This window comes from Pelmatolapia mariae, linkage group LG4 (assembly GCF_036321145.2).
Source record: "Pelmatolapia mariae isolate MD_Pm_ZW linkage group LG4, Pm_UMD_F_2, whole genome shotgun sequence".
Lineage (NCBI taxonomy): Eukaryota > Metazoa > Chordata > Actinopteri > Cichliformes > Cichlidae > Pelmatolapia > Pelmatolapia mariae.
In genome coordinates, this window is record NC_086230.1 from 20,536,806 (window position 1) to 20,550,587 (window position 13,782).

A 13,782-nucleotide genomic window follows, 5' to 3' on the forward strand; every position below is an offset into this window, starting at 1 on the left:
TAAGACTAGATATGAATATTTTAGTTAAACAAAATTAAACCAACAAACAAAAGAAACGATTAAATGACCTCATTTGAAATACAAATCAGTGTATAGAGGAAATAGCCTTAGTTTCAGTATTTGTTAGTTTGGTTTTAATGTTATTACAATGTGCCTGACATGGTATTGATGGACGTGTTTGAGACACTGGACATGTACAAGACAAATGGGTCAACTGTTTTCAAAAAGTGAAATGTTCCTATTGTTTCTACTGGTTTTCGTAAATTTTGCCTCTGACATTTGCACTAAATACACAACAATTAAAAAAAAATTATAACAGTAATAAAACTGAACTAAAACTAAACATTTTCAAACAATAAAAAAATAAATTGAAATAAGAACAGTCTTGAAACTTACTGAAACTAAACATGAAATAAAAACAAAAAGTCAAAATGAAATAAAATAGAAATTAATGACAAAATACAAAACTATAATAACTGTGTCACACAGCTAACTATTCTTGCTCACATGCACATCTATATCCAAGATCACCCATTAACCTAACCCCCATGCATGTTTTTGGCCTGTGGGAAGAAGTTGGAGTACACAGAGAGCACCCACACAGACACAGGAAGAAAATGCAAAGTCCACACAGAAAGGCCTCAAACTGGATTCAAACCCAGGACCTTCTCTCAGTGAAGACTGAAAAATCTAATTTCATCAAATTCATTAAAAGTCAAACACAACATTCAAAGACAGCAGTAAACACAACTTGACAAAAATGTCTGTGGTGATATCCAGAGACCTCATGCTTTTGGTCAGTGTTCCCTCAGAGATGTTAAGTGGGTCATCAGGTTTCTGCTGTTACTGTGTGGAGCAAATCTGAAAAGTCCAGTAATAATAAGCACAAAGATTTTTAACACTCAGCTACTCAAGCAAACAGTACAAGTGTCAGTACTTAAAATGTGCTTTAAAATGTCTTGAAGCCTCCTCATCCTAGAATAGAAAATGTTAATATCTGTTGTTTCTGGTACTGTTTGTGTAGAAAATCATTTTTCGAAACACTTTATTTTAACATGTTTGAGGTGACTCGGATACAAAAAGGGTAAAATAACACAAATTATAAGTGGTGATATTATTCAAATACTTCATCTGTGCTCAGCAATAACAAATTCAGCCTGTTTACTTCAGCTGTCAGTCTGATGTGAGTCAATAAGTCACTTCTGTCAAAAGACTGTGGACAATATTCAGAGAAGTTTTTGAGCAAAACCTGAACTTTTATGTTGGTAGTGCTTCTGGTGTTACCACTGTTAGCAGTCGTTTAGCAGCTTCTTGTAAACTTCTTTTGAAGAAGATGTAACGTTGTGGTGTCATACTTTAACACTGCATAACATTACCGGGCACAATGCTAGGTAAGAACCAGTTGGGTTTTTTAGCTGAGATGATGAAATGGCCATATGTAATTTAAAATGACTATTTCTGATCTTTAAATTATGACAAACTTATCATTGACACTAAACACAATTAAACATATTTTATATATTATATTTTATATATTAAACAATTAAAAGTTACTGTATATTTAGGTGCTTAGGATTGTCATCAAATTTCACCCTCTTTCTTTGAGAATTCACAGGAACTGTTAAAGTAACATGAAATAACATTTATATATTTACCTGGTTACTGTGATGTCATTTCTCTCTCTTGACTACACTTACCTTCATTGTAATGTTGCTGGACAGTTTCAAGATGCTCTGAAACATCTGAAAAGCAAACAAATAAATAAAAACATGTGTTTGGCATTGTTCAGCATTTTACTAATGATTTACTTTCATAGCCTATATTTTCTTTACCTGGAAGACTCTCACTCAAAGCTGATGCCTTGAGTGAGAGTATAATGGAGTGGTCCAAGGTTTCCTTTAGTTCTTTGCAGATGATCATCTAAATAAACATCAGAGCTTTTATTACTTTTCACGGAGTCAAATATTGAGGTTCAAAAAAACTGAAACATCTGAATTAATGGGTAGATGTTTGTTCTTGTGTCCAGTTTATGCTTTAAGCTCTTCAGTTCAACTCATCATTGCAGACTAAATCTTTGTAATACTGAAAAATACAAATATTAACAGCCACTCGCTAATCTTTAGAGAATGTTCAGACTAAGCAAAAGCACTCAAATATAGAAAAAACACAACATGGTCTCAAATTAATTTGTAATGTGACAAACCATCAGTTCATCCATCTTCTCCAACATGATCTTTTTTGCGTCCTCATACATGTTCCTATTTAAGGATACATGTGTCTCAATAGTCTTCCTCATTTTTTTCAGTGCATCATTCCCTGAAATTTTTCGTGCATCTACAAGAAGAAAATAAACTTTGTCAAAACATTTTTTATGTACAATTGTGATTTATTATAGTGGCAAGTTGACCAACCTATTACCTTCATAGCACTTTTTCATGTTTTTCTCAATTGCCTCTGTTAGACTGTTGTAGATTATTTTCTTCTCTTTTAGGATTATTTTGTTGAGTTTTGCCTTAATTTTATCCTCCTTAAAAGCATGAAACATGGATCAGTTAATAAACAAACTTACTATTTGAAGAGTGAATAGGTCAGTTCTGCTATAATGGACTGACAAACTGGATTGTTTCATGTCGTACCTCTGTCTGAAGAAATATCAGCTGCAGTTTGACATCTTGGTATTTTTGAATCAGTGAATTTGTGTCAAGTGAAAATCTACTGATGACTCCATTGAAAGATCCGCCTTTAACATCATTTCTGAAAAAAATGTTTCATGATGGCAGTATTGACAAGTTTGTTTTAATCATTTTAAGTATAGTCTAATATGATACAGTTTAATATTTGTTTATTCTTACGGGAAGGTCTTTCTGAATTTTTCATCAATGCTGTCAGTCAAGCATGAAGCTAATACTGTGTTGAGATTTATGTGTTCTCCTTTTTTTGTTTTGTGGATGCCGTCTTTCCTAACCACCGCCTCTAGTGTCTTGAAAAAACTAGGCTGTTTCTGAAACAAATCAGGAAAACAATTCTAAACACATGCTCGTATAAAGTGCAAAATCTGTTGCTATGATGTTAATTATAATTCAGATATGTACATCACGGTCCAAAAAGGATTTCAGTTTTTCTTCAGAGGTTTTGGAATTTTTAACCCCTTCTGTAAGACATTGTTCAAAATCCTTGATCGCTTTTTCAACTGCTTTTTTCACTTGATCAAATTGTTCTGTCATGTTTTTCTCAAGAACTTTGCATACATCATCTGCTTTTCCAGCACCCTGAAATGAAAACAGTATATTTATTTTCTATTAAAGCAGTAATAGCATAAATACAACTCTCTATTTTCATTCATCATTTTGATATTTTTTTTCAGTCAGTTCCTGTAAAGAAATCTTGATAACTAAAATTTTGTTAAGTGTCAGAGTTATGGAAACATTTGAAGTTTTAAATTTGTCAGTAAAATATTGTTCCTCATAGATACCTTGACCTCACCTCTTTTCTGCACCTGGCACCTTCAATCAAAGACAGAATCCCATAAGCTCCATTCACATAGTTTACTGTCTCTGAGTGACAGTCATTCAGATCTTGCAAAAATCCTTTAAGTTTGGGTATTTCTGTTGAGAAGAAGTTTGAGTGCCACAGTTTGACATTACATACTTTGATTCAAATTAAATAATTCTTCTTTCAGTCAGAGCAAATAAAACAACATGTTCACTGAGACTTAACCTACCAGTCTCTTCTGGACTTAGATGCTTCCCTTTTAGGAACTCTTTGGAGCTCACTGTGAACACTTCGAAACTGTCATCAGTGAAGTGTGTCTGAAGAAAAATGATTTCATTTTAAAGCATCCTTGCAACTGTGGAGAGTCTGTATTATTTTCTGTCAGCCTATAAAACTCACATTAATCTTGCTTCTCTTGTTGAATTCTTTCCTTACTCCATCCTTGGCTTGAATGTTTCTTTTAACTATTCGATCATGGATATCAGCTGATGAACTACAAGAAATGTGCATATATGTACTGTTACCATCATCACTATTATCATCACCATCATTAATCTGGGGCAGGCTGGGTGATTTTGTTTTATTCTTGGCCTTTAGGTGAAAATATGCGAATCTCTCTTCTGACCAAGCAGAGCTTTGCCTGACTGTTGCACACCTGCAACTTATTGTTAACACATAGATTGTATTTAAAGACTGGCTGTGGCAATGTTTTTCTGCCTGATGGTGGTTGTCCTCCAGTTTGTTGAATTCTAGTTTTAAACGTCTGGTCTGGTTAATATCCTCTCATACTCCTACTTGCTAACCTGGGTTGTCAGAGCCTCACACCAAAATACTTACCTGATCACTACAGACTCCGTCTCAGCCGTGTTTCTAAACCAAGTAAGAACAACTCCCAATTTCTCTCAAAACATTTGATTTTGTTTCCTCCCTGCCAGTCATTGAGTACTCTCTCCCAGACCATCACCTTAGGGTGGTGCTCTCCACTAATTCACCAGTTCATTTTATATATTTGTTTCATTATAAATAAACCTATTAAGCTTCAGTTGTCTGCCTTGCAGCTCCAATCATTTATGATGATATGTCTTTATTTGTTTAATGTATTTATTTTGACTGTTTAAAAAACAAACTCGCAAATATTGAAGACTGGTACCATTTATACTTAAAGCACTTGGAGAAAGGCCAACATGTTTTATTTGGATCGTGACATTACCACACGCTGACATGCTTACATTTTTTTTGTCACAGCAACTACTTTAACTTTGTTGCTGAAGGACAGTGTAATGGTACTTTTGCTTTAAAATGTAAAATTGTTGAATTACTTGACTGTAATGACCAGGATATACATGATTTCCTATAATCTCATAGATTATGTGCACCATACATAAAAGCTGCCATGAAGTCAGTTGCATCTCTTTCTCCTCCTGCTCTCCTGTTATTGCTCGCCCTCTTCTCTCTTGCTGTCCCTGTGCAAAAGGGTAAGGTTTGTGTATGGGATTTCCCATACCCCCTGAATGCACCATAGGCGTATTTCCGCAGCTTCAGTTCAGAGTAGTGATGTGCCATACCACTGATTTCCTTTCCGATCCGATACCAAGTAAAAGTGTTGTTGGTTCTCTGCTCTGTGTACCAGATGATAAACAGTGTAAAGTTGCCTTCAGTGCATAGTTGTGTGTGGTGTCTTAATGCATAATGTCTGACTAAGTTTATGTAACCAGTCTGAAGAAATATGTCATACTGCATTTGAGTACACCTCAGTTGTATCTTTATGTTTATTGTGTAATTTGAGTTATAATTGGTTTGTATCATTATGTTTTGTCTACAGAAACCACACACACACTCTTGCCCACCTGCGGGCACATTCTCAATTGGAAATACAAAGAATGACAACTTTATTCCTGGACTCTGCCTGTTTGTTCCTCTCACATCTGAACATTTGCAGAGGTTCTGACCTGAGACTGAAGCCATTGCTGCCAGCTCATTTTTCTTTAACCCTTCTAAACAGTTCCTCTAGAACAGGGGTGCCCAATCCCAGTCCTCGAGAGCTACCGTCCTGCAGCTTTTAGATGGATCCTTGTTCCGACACACCTGAATCAAATGAATGGCTTGTTATCAGGCATTTGCCAAACTTGATGGCATGCTGAAGAGGCAATCAAACCATTTGATTCAGCTGTGTTGGAGTAGGGATGCATCTAAAAGCTGCAGGACAGTAGCTCTCGAGGACTGGGATTGGGCACCCCTGCTCTAGAACAAAGAAATTTGACTTCCCCTCCCTCTCTGTTTATTACTAAGTCCACCATCTTCAGTAAACTTTATAAAATTGTATCTGCATCTGAGACTGCTTTTGACCCAAATGTTCTGCATTCATTACAACAAAGGCTCAACCCTGTGCTTTGCTTTTTGTCTAGCCTGGGTTGATCTTACATGGAAACACCCTGTGGTTGATCAGCATTCAAAATGTACTTACAGATCATCTGAATCATCAACAAGATCAGACTTGGTGCAGATAAAATGAATTTGCTGACATTCGCCACCATTTCCAATCAGACTACTGACACTTTCCAGGATCTCCCAGGCCTCTTTGTCTGATGCTGCTCGATTAATTTCAGTCACAATCCACACAGTAGAACAATCTCCAACAATCTGAAAGGAGAATAACATGTCTCAGTGCTTAATAGAAAGATGACTGTTTACAGACAACACAGTATAAGCAAAGAGCAGTAAATGTGAATTACCCCTTTCCACATCTGATCTCTGCTCTTGTTACAGTCACCATTTCCAGGAAGGTCCACAAGTGTGACATGCTGGAGAAGAGGCTTGTTTGGCACCCTGACAGTCACACACTTCACTAGTGGCCAAAACCACTTTTTTCCTTCATCACTTTCTTCTTGTTTTGAATCACTTCTTGTGTACTTGACAAATTTTGCAGAGAGTTCATTAGCCTGCAATAAATAATAAAAGCATTGTAGTTTAATTTCAGTCCGCAATGCAAGTGCTTTACAAAAACTATTAAAAGTCAGTGACATAAAAAAATCAGGTCATGTGAAATCCTTTTTAGAACAATCAACCATTTGATAGTTTCAAGAAAGTGCCTAGTTATTATTCAAAACCAAAATTAAAATACATTTTTATGATTTATTTAAACGTTTTTATTTTCTATTTAAAATCACACTAAGTACACTCTTGGTCGCAACAGTTATTATTACTATTAGCAGAAACTACCTGATCTCAATTATTTTGTACAGTTGTCCACCACTTTGAGATATTAATAAGCCACTTTAGACCGCTCCCTTATTCACTATAGCGGATAACTTGCCATGTTTTGAATGTCAGGGTTTTACACCACTTTATGCCATTGCTGACTGTCAGACACTGATTTACTAAAGTTTGTGGTCACTTTGATTCAATCTTTGCTGACTTTGCTCAGCAGTGAATTTCTACAGAGAGATTTAAAAAGGGTAAGAGTAGGTTGAAACAAGGAACTGATCACTGTTGTGTGAAGAGGTAAGCGTTCTTACTGCGATGTAAAAAAATTAATAAATCGTGCTCTACATCAGTGTTTTCCAACCTTTTGGAGCCACGGCACATATTTCACATCAGATAAATCACACGGCACACCACCAAAGAAAAATGTCAAAAAAAAAAGCATATTGATAATATTTCCGCTCACCTGGTGGTATAGCGGAATTGGTTCGGTTTGTCTCCAATATACCTTTTTAGCTTTCTTCTGAAGGCCTTAGTCTTGCTAGGGCCTTCATCTGGGTTGGAAATTTCTCCAGGACCAGGGTCTTGACTACTTTTTCTTTTCAAATATTTATCTATCGTTATTATGTGCTGCGTTGTCTCACTCACAGCATGACTATTGTATAATTTCTTCTTCTTCTTCTTCTGTTTTACTAGCAGTTGGTAACCCATTTAATTAGAGCAGGTAGTTCCAAGGCACACCTGATCATTTCTCAGAATGGTTGTGAAACACTGCTCTACATAATTGACCTGACCAGTCTTGGGTCCTGTTAACCACAGTTATGACAAGAACAGATTTTTTTTCTGCATATGTGATCGTCTACATGTCATTATGGGATCTCAGTAAGAACTATTTCGTTGCGATTACTGGATCTGTTTTCAGTGTTTTGTGTTTTTTAGACTTTTGAATTTATGCTGCATTCTGTTTTCTGAAGTGAGTTATGTTTCTAGATCTTAGTCTTTTGTTAATTTGGTCAGTTCCCTCTTTGTGTCCAGGTTGTCCTAGTTTCACCTGTGTGTCCTTCCCAGCATCCCCAGTGTGTAGTCTATCATGGCTGTCTGTTATAGTAGTAATATGAGTTTGTCTTACTGATTCACATGTCAACATCTTCTGCCTGGATTGGAGAAATTCTGGAATTTCTTTGAAATATTTGCGATCCATGAGGTTTTCAAAGGACTTTCTCCAGTCGTTTCCATACAGTGCTGACAGCTTTTCAACAGCATCATGATAATCATCGTCTTCCTTTTTCTGATTTTTATTATTGTCAAGAAACTGACGAAATGACCACAACTCTTCGTTCCACTCCTACAAAAATAGACGACAAGCCATTTATTGAGGTATGTACCCAACCTTTAACCCCAATAACTGAAGTGTAACACATATTATAGTTTTAAGTAAAAATCAAACTTTCATAGCTCATTTTACCTCCTTTGTGATGAACTCAATTTCTGCCTCATAGTTTGAGCTGTATGTGTTAGCCTCCACTTTGATCATGACTGAGGTGCAGGCATTGACACTTCCTGAGGGTAAAAGATTCTTTTCTTTGATGACGGCATTTATCAAAGAGCTCTTTCCAGCTCCAGTTTTACCAAAGACACCAACCAGCTCCCTCTTGTTTGTCTCCAAATCACTGATCTTTTTCCTGTTGAACAAGATTTTAAATATAGTTAATTCATTCAGTCATGAATTTTTTTTTTAGGTATGCTTTAAATAAGAGAGTTTAAAAGAGAGTTATAATCATGGTTTTGATTATCCAATCAATTATCATTATATATTTCAGTTTTATACACTTCGTATCAGTGGCAGTGTACGTGTGTGTGTGCGTGGGAGAATGTGTGTCCTGTGTTCAGCCTGAGAAAGTGTCCTTTCGCCCAATTAGGCGAAAATCAACAGTCCGCAGCCTACGTAGGTAGCTTTGCGGGATCGGGCAAGAGAGTCGGTGAATTATCGTTTCTCAGGGAAGAACTGTTTTGTTCTTGTCGGCATCGACCTTTAAGTGTCCAGCTGGCGCTGTCGTGTAGGGGGGGTAGCCGCATGAAAGATGTTGATTGTGTTGTTTTAGGACAAACAGACTGCATTTGACTTTTACAGCTGTTCTTAATGCCCATCACTGGTCACCAGGTGTATCAATCTCCCGTTGAAGAGCCGGGAGCTTCTCCAAGATCTTTCCCATGTTACGTTCAATAAGAAGAGTCTGAGTACTTACAGCTCTTCCCAGACCTTCGGTCATAGCGGCTAGCCTTGTGGGGTTTTGAACAGCTGTCACCGCTTTCTTCAATTTTCGATAAGCCAGGGCCAAGCCAGTTCCGATCAGCAAGAGCCCCGTTATCATGGTTCCAAATAGCTAGATGTCTTCAATGTCCTCAATAGATAGTCCCGCTAGGCACACGACGCGCCACTTCTGCCTCCCGTCCATGGTGTATCCAGCAGGAAACGTCCCTACAGGACACTCGGGCTCTCCCGAACCCTGGCCTCTCATCGAGAATAGAGTGTCAATTGCATTTAGGGACCAGAATTTAGGGACGAGTTCTTCTTTAGGTTTTAGAGAACAAGAATGAGAGGCTCTCTCAGGGTTAGAGTCAGATGACACTAGACAAGGACATAGAAGCTAAGCAGGGAAGATAAGTATACCATAAAAATAACTAGACAGTGAACCAACACACCAAAAAGACTGACACAAGAAACAAATTGGGGAATATTGAACCAAAAGGGTTCATGAACAGGCAGCACAATTTCCTGTTGAACAAGATTTTAAATTTTTTAGGCATGCTTTAAATAAGAGAGTTTAAACAAGAGTTATAATCATGGTAGTGATTGTTCAATGAATTATTACTACATATTTCAGTTTTATACACTGGTTCCACTAATTGTTGTTTTTGTTTTTTTCCACACCTTCCTTTTTGTGTCAGTTAAAGCGAAAATGTTTCCCCCAAGAATTGGTAGATACCAGGAACAGGAAAAAAATGCAGCTCAGTCACCAAAACTTTCCAATAAATTTTACTACTGTATTATTTCAGCATCTATAATTGTACTGCTGTATGTCAGCAAAATACGAAAAAACATAATACTCACTTTAAGAAAGCACTGAGTTTGTCTTGCTCATTTAGTCTGGAATGTACAAATGCCATGATTTTTTTCACATTGGATAGTATGGTTGGTTCTGTGAACAAAAAAGTCAAGAACTATTTAGAAGGAATTATAGACTAGAATAACCAAAAAATGTAAAATTTGATGTTAAAAAAAGCAAACCTGTGTGAATTAGAGTATATCAGGACCATAATGTGACCACTTACCAATCAAACTTACTATACCATGCATCACGTGACTGTTAAATTTTGACAACAGCCCAAAGAAAAAGTATTTTCTAGCATCAAAGATGAAACTGACATGTTGGACAAATTGTGCTGAACAGAAATTTAACCCTATAGTGGCTTAAACTGTGACACTGTTTAGTAAGAAACGTAAATACCTTCAAATCCTGGAATTGACTGACGCTGTCGCTTAGCTGGTGACTGCAACCTGCTGGCATCACTTTCAAGGTCTGATTTTCTTTTTCCTGATTGTATAAAAACAACAACAAAAAATAAGAACAGAAAATGTGTTTCTCTCAGCATTGAAAGTTGTTCTTAGTAAAGTTATGTAGATTGCAAAAAATATTGGTGCCTTTCAAACACAGAATAATATGAGATGCAATAAATACGATGCATGAGTCTCACCTATATCACTTGTGGCTGGAAAGACCTGAGGATGAATATGAGTTATAAAGGAAATTATCACTATTGGCATTGGCATTGCTCTTTAACAACATTTAAAGGACACTAACATTCAAGTTTTACAATCAACAAACTTATATGCAGTTATGTTTTATTAACCAGCAGACTGATGAAAATTAAATTACAGTAACCTTCTTCTTACTAAATATCTGTGATCCTACGAGACAATTCTTTTACATAATTAAGTCCCAGTCCCAAAGACCTACAGAGATGGTTGGCAAACCTCCTAGCTAGGGCAAAATGTATATTTCCCAACCCCCTATGAATTATGTCTTTAGATTAGTCATTTATTGGTTTCTGTAGAAAGTTGTCAGTCTCTGTAGACCAGAGAGTGGAGCTTTACTTTGTCTCAGGCAGTTGGCTCATATGTCTGAAATTCGGTATAATCCTTACCTGAACCACATCAGCTGCTTCTTCATGCTCCTCTTCACACTGCAGATAAAAAGTGCAAAGCCGTATAGAGTATTGAGCTCTTAAACATGTATTAAAAATTGTATTTGTCATATGGACATTAAATCTGAAGGAAAAAACAGTTTTAAACTGACTTGAAAAGAAATGACTGTTTCCTGATTTGAGTTTTGTTCTTCCTACCACAATCAAAACGATTCAAATCTATATTAGTTAAGAATTAATAAAATGACTCTACAAATAATTACTGCCAGTGAGACACTGTCAAACACCCAGTGGTGTTTTTGTGTAGCTTATCTGCGTAGCCAATTTAATTAAAAACGTATAACTTACTTCAAGGTGTAATCTTCACACACTCTGTGTATTTACTCACTAATTACCTGTCCCTCCTGCACTTTCCTGCTCATTGTGTCAGATGTTTAGTTACTCCTTGGCAGGGATGGGTACCGGTTCTGACATAAACGGTAGTAACCAGAAAAGCAGCACACATTTTGGTGCTTTATTTCAGTGCTTTTTTTCTTGAGATGTCATACAGCTGTCTTCTTGTTTGATAGAGTGATACCATATATGCCTTATAGCTGCAGAAAAGGCTAACATTGTTATCTTTTTACAAAAAAAAACAGCTAAACATGAGAGGTTTTAGGACAAAGTTTGTGTTTTCCATTGTTTAAGCACTGGTTCCAACCAAAGGACGTATCTTGTATCAACAGAAAAGGCTAACTTGGTTATCATTTTGCAGAAAAAAAGAGACTGCTAAAAATAAAAACAAGAGGTTTTTGGACAAAGTTTATGTTCTCCATTCTTTAAGCACTGGTTTGAGCACCGTTTAAGCATCGGCACCGTTTCAAAAGTACCGGTTTGGCACCGGTATCGGATAAAACCTACCCATCCCTACTCCTCGGTCTCCTTTAGCAATAATGATACTTGCATTAAATGTACCCTATTTGCAGCTCTGGAGGCCAGGATCACATAATTGTAGACTCTGCTTCGCACCCTTAAAAATCCCATAACTAGCCGGGCCCCTTTAGCCTGTCCAGCCAAAGGTTAGTTCCCTCTGGCATATTGTCCCGAACAGTCGGGGAAACAAGATGACTGGGTGACGATGAGTAGAAAGCACAGTATTAAACAGAAGACCCGTGGCACACCACCAACCCGTTCATGTGTTTAAGTGTTTTTCCCCATTTGCAGACACACCCGCCGGGGCTCAAACTCTGGTAATTGGTGATTCTGTTCTAATGCATGTGAAGCTAGAGACACCAGCAAAGACGACCAGAACAGGCGACACTGAGGGAAATTTAAAACTGCTGGCTAAGTGTAAACATAAATTGAATAAAATTCTAATTTACGACGGCAGTTATGACACCTGGTTACCTTAATGGGAGGTCACTAAAATTAATACTGAATCAGTATGTAACCCTATAGGCAAAAGAATGGAGCTTTATTTTGTCTCAGGCAGTTGGCTCATATGTCTGAAATTCAGTATAATCTTTACCTGAACCACATCAGCTACATCTTCATGCTGCTGTTGACACTGCAGATAAAAAGTGCAAAGCCAAATAAACTGAGCACTTAAACATATACTAAAAATTTTATTTCTCATATAGATACTTCATCTCAAGGCAACAAAACAGTTTGTAACTTACTTGAAAAGAAATGACTGTTTCTTGATTTGTGTTTTTTTCTTCCTAACACAATCAAAACATTGCAAATCCTTATTAGTAAAGAGTTAACAAAAATTACACTACATAATATTACTGCCAGCACATTTTTTAATATCCAGGCAACTCTAATAGAAATTCACCTCTGTACACTCAAACAACAATGATTGCTTAAAAAAAGGTAATTACCTTTAACAGCTTGAGGTTCTTCTTGAATTTCACTCTTGGTCCAGCTTTTGTGATCAAATTATTAATTTCTTGATCATCAAGCTCACACAGACTTTCAGAATCGATTTGTTCATCTGTAATTAAAAAAAAGTTGCAGAGATAAAGTTTATTCTTAACTTGCTTCAGAAATTCTTGTTAAATGATTGAAAAAGAAATCGGCACAGATCTATGAGCTGTTTTACAGTTAACACATCACATCAGGATCAATATCTGTAACCATCACAGATTCACGTTAATACTTTACCTTTAAATTTCTCCACCCACTCACTTAGCCCCCATTCAACCAGTTTGTTTCTTACGAAATCATCCATGACCAAGAAATGAAACTGAAATATAAAATGCAATATTTAACCAGGCAGTACTGCTTTAAAGACTAGACATTGCGACAAACTTCTCCTTTAATGCATATATAATCAGAGACACTCATATTAAATTCAGATTAAAAGTTCAAACTGCTCACCTTTTGTTAGAAGTAATGCAGGAAAAGGCTGCTGAGGGAGATGTGAGGGAAGCAGTGAGACGCAAACAGGAAACAGAAAAAAGAAATCGAGCAAAAAGCAAAGTCCACAAACGGATACGGTTAAAATCAAACTGTAACTGTGTGGCTCAGACTGCACAACTGTCTGCAACTGCAACTGCATTTATACATAAAATAGAAAGGTAAATCCGACATGACTAAAGCGGGTGCAGGGAAAAACAGAACTGAGAAAAGCAGGAAGAGGAGGTGTTTGTGCAGCGCAGATGGGAGTGGCTGGCAGACAGGTAACAACCTGCCTCAGAGGAAGTGTTTGTTTTTTTAGTTTCTTTAAAATAAATCAAAGGGATTAAATATTATAGTTTAAAAACAAGAGAGAAACAGCTTTATGTATATTTGAAGTATACTCTAGTTGCCAAACTACATTAAGGTAGTTAGAGTAAAAATATCACCATAGGTTTTTTTTATATGCTGCCACGTGTGTACATTATTATTATTTTGTATCCC

The 13,782-nt window shown here is 36.6% G+C and overlaps 1 protein-coding gene across 1 annotated transcript; it reads right to left on the reverse strand.

The window, feature by feature from the left end:
• Window positions 1-1,581: 1,581 nt before the first annotated feature.
• On the reverse strand, window positions 1,582-13,336 carry LOC134626743 (nuclear GTPase SLIP-GC-like). Its single transcript, XM_063472680.1, has 22 exons — window positions 13,261-13,336; window positions 13,045-13,126; window positions 12,762-12,874; window positions 12,558-12,599; window positions 12,407-12,445; window positions 10,450-10,474; window positions 10,229-10,289; window positions 9,806-9,913; window positions 8,159-8,375; window positions 7,823-8,038; window positions 6,225-6,431; window positions 5,957-6,132; window positions 3,892-3,985; window positions 3,722-3,809; window positions 3,484-3,605; window positions 3,093-3,269; window positions 2,853-3,001; window positions 2,637-2,754; window positions 2,419-2,527; window positions 2,204-2,334; window positions 1,698-1,742; window positions 1,582-1,599 (listed from the first exon to the last, which is right to left on the reverse strand). The coding sequence occupies exons 2-22, from the start codon at window positions 13,109-13,111 to the stop codon at window positions 1,582-1,584; spliced, it is 2,322 nt and encodes a 773-aa protein (XP_063328750.1). The 5' UTR covers window positions 13,112-13,126; window positions 13,261-13,336.
• Between the last annotated feature and the right edge of the window lie 446 nt (window positions 13,337-13,782).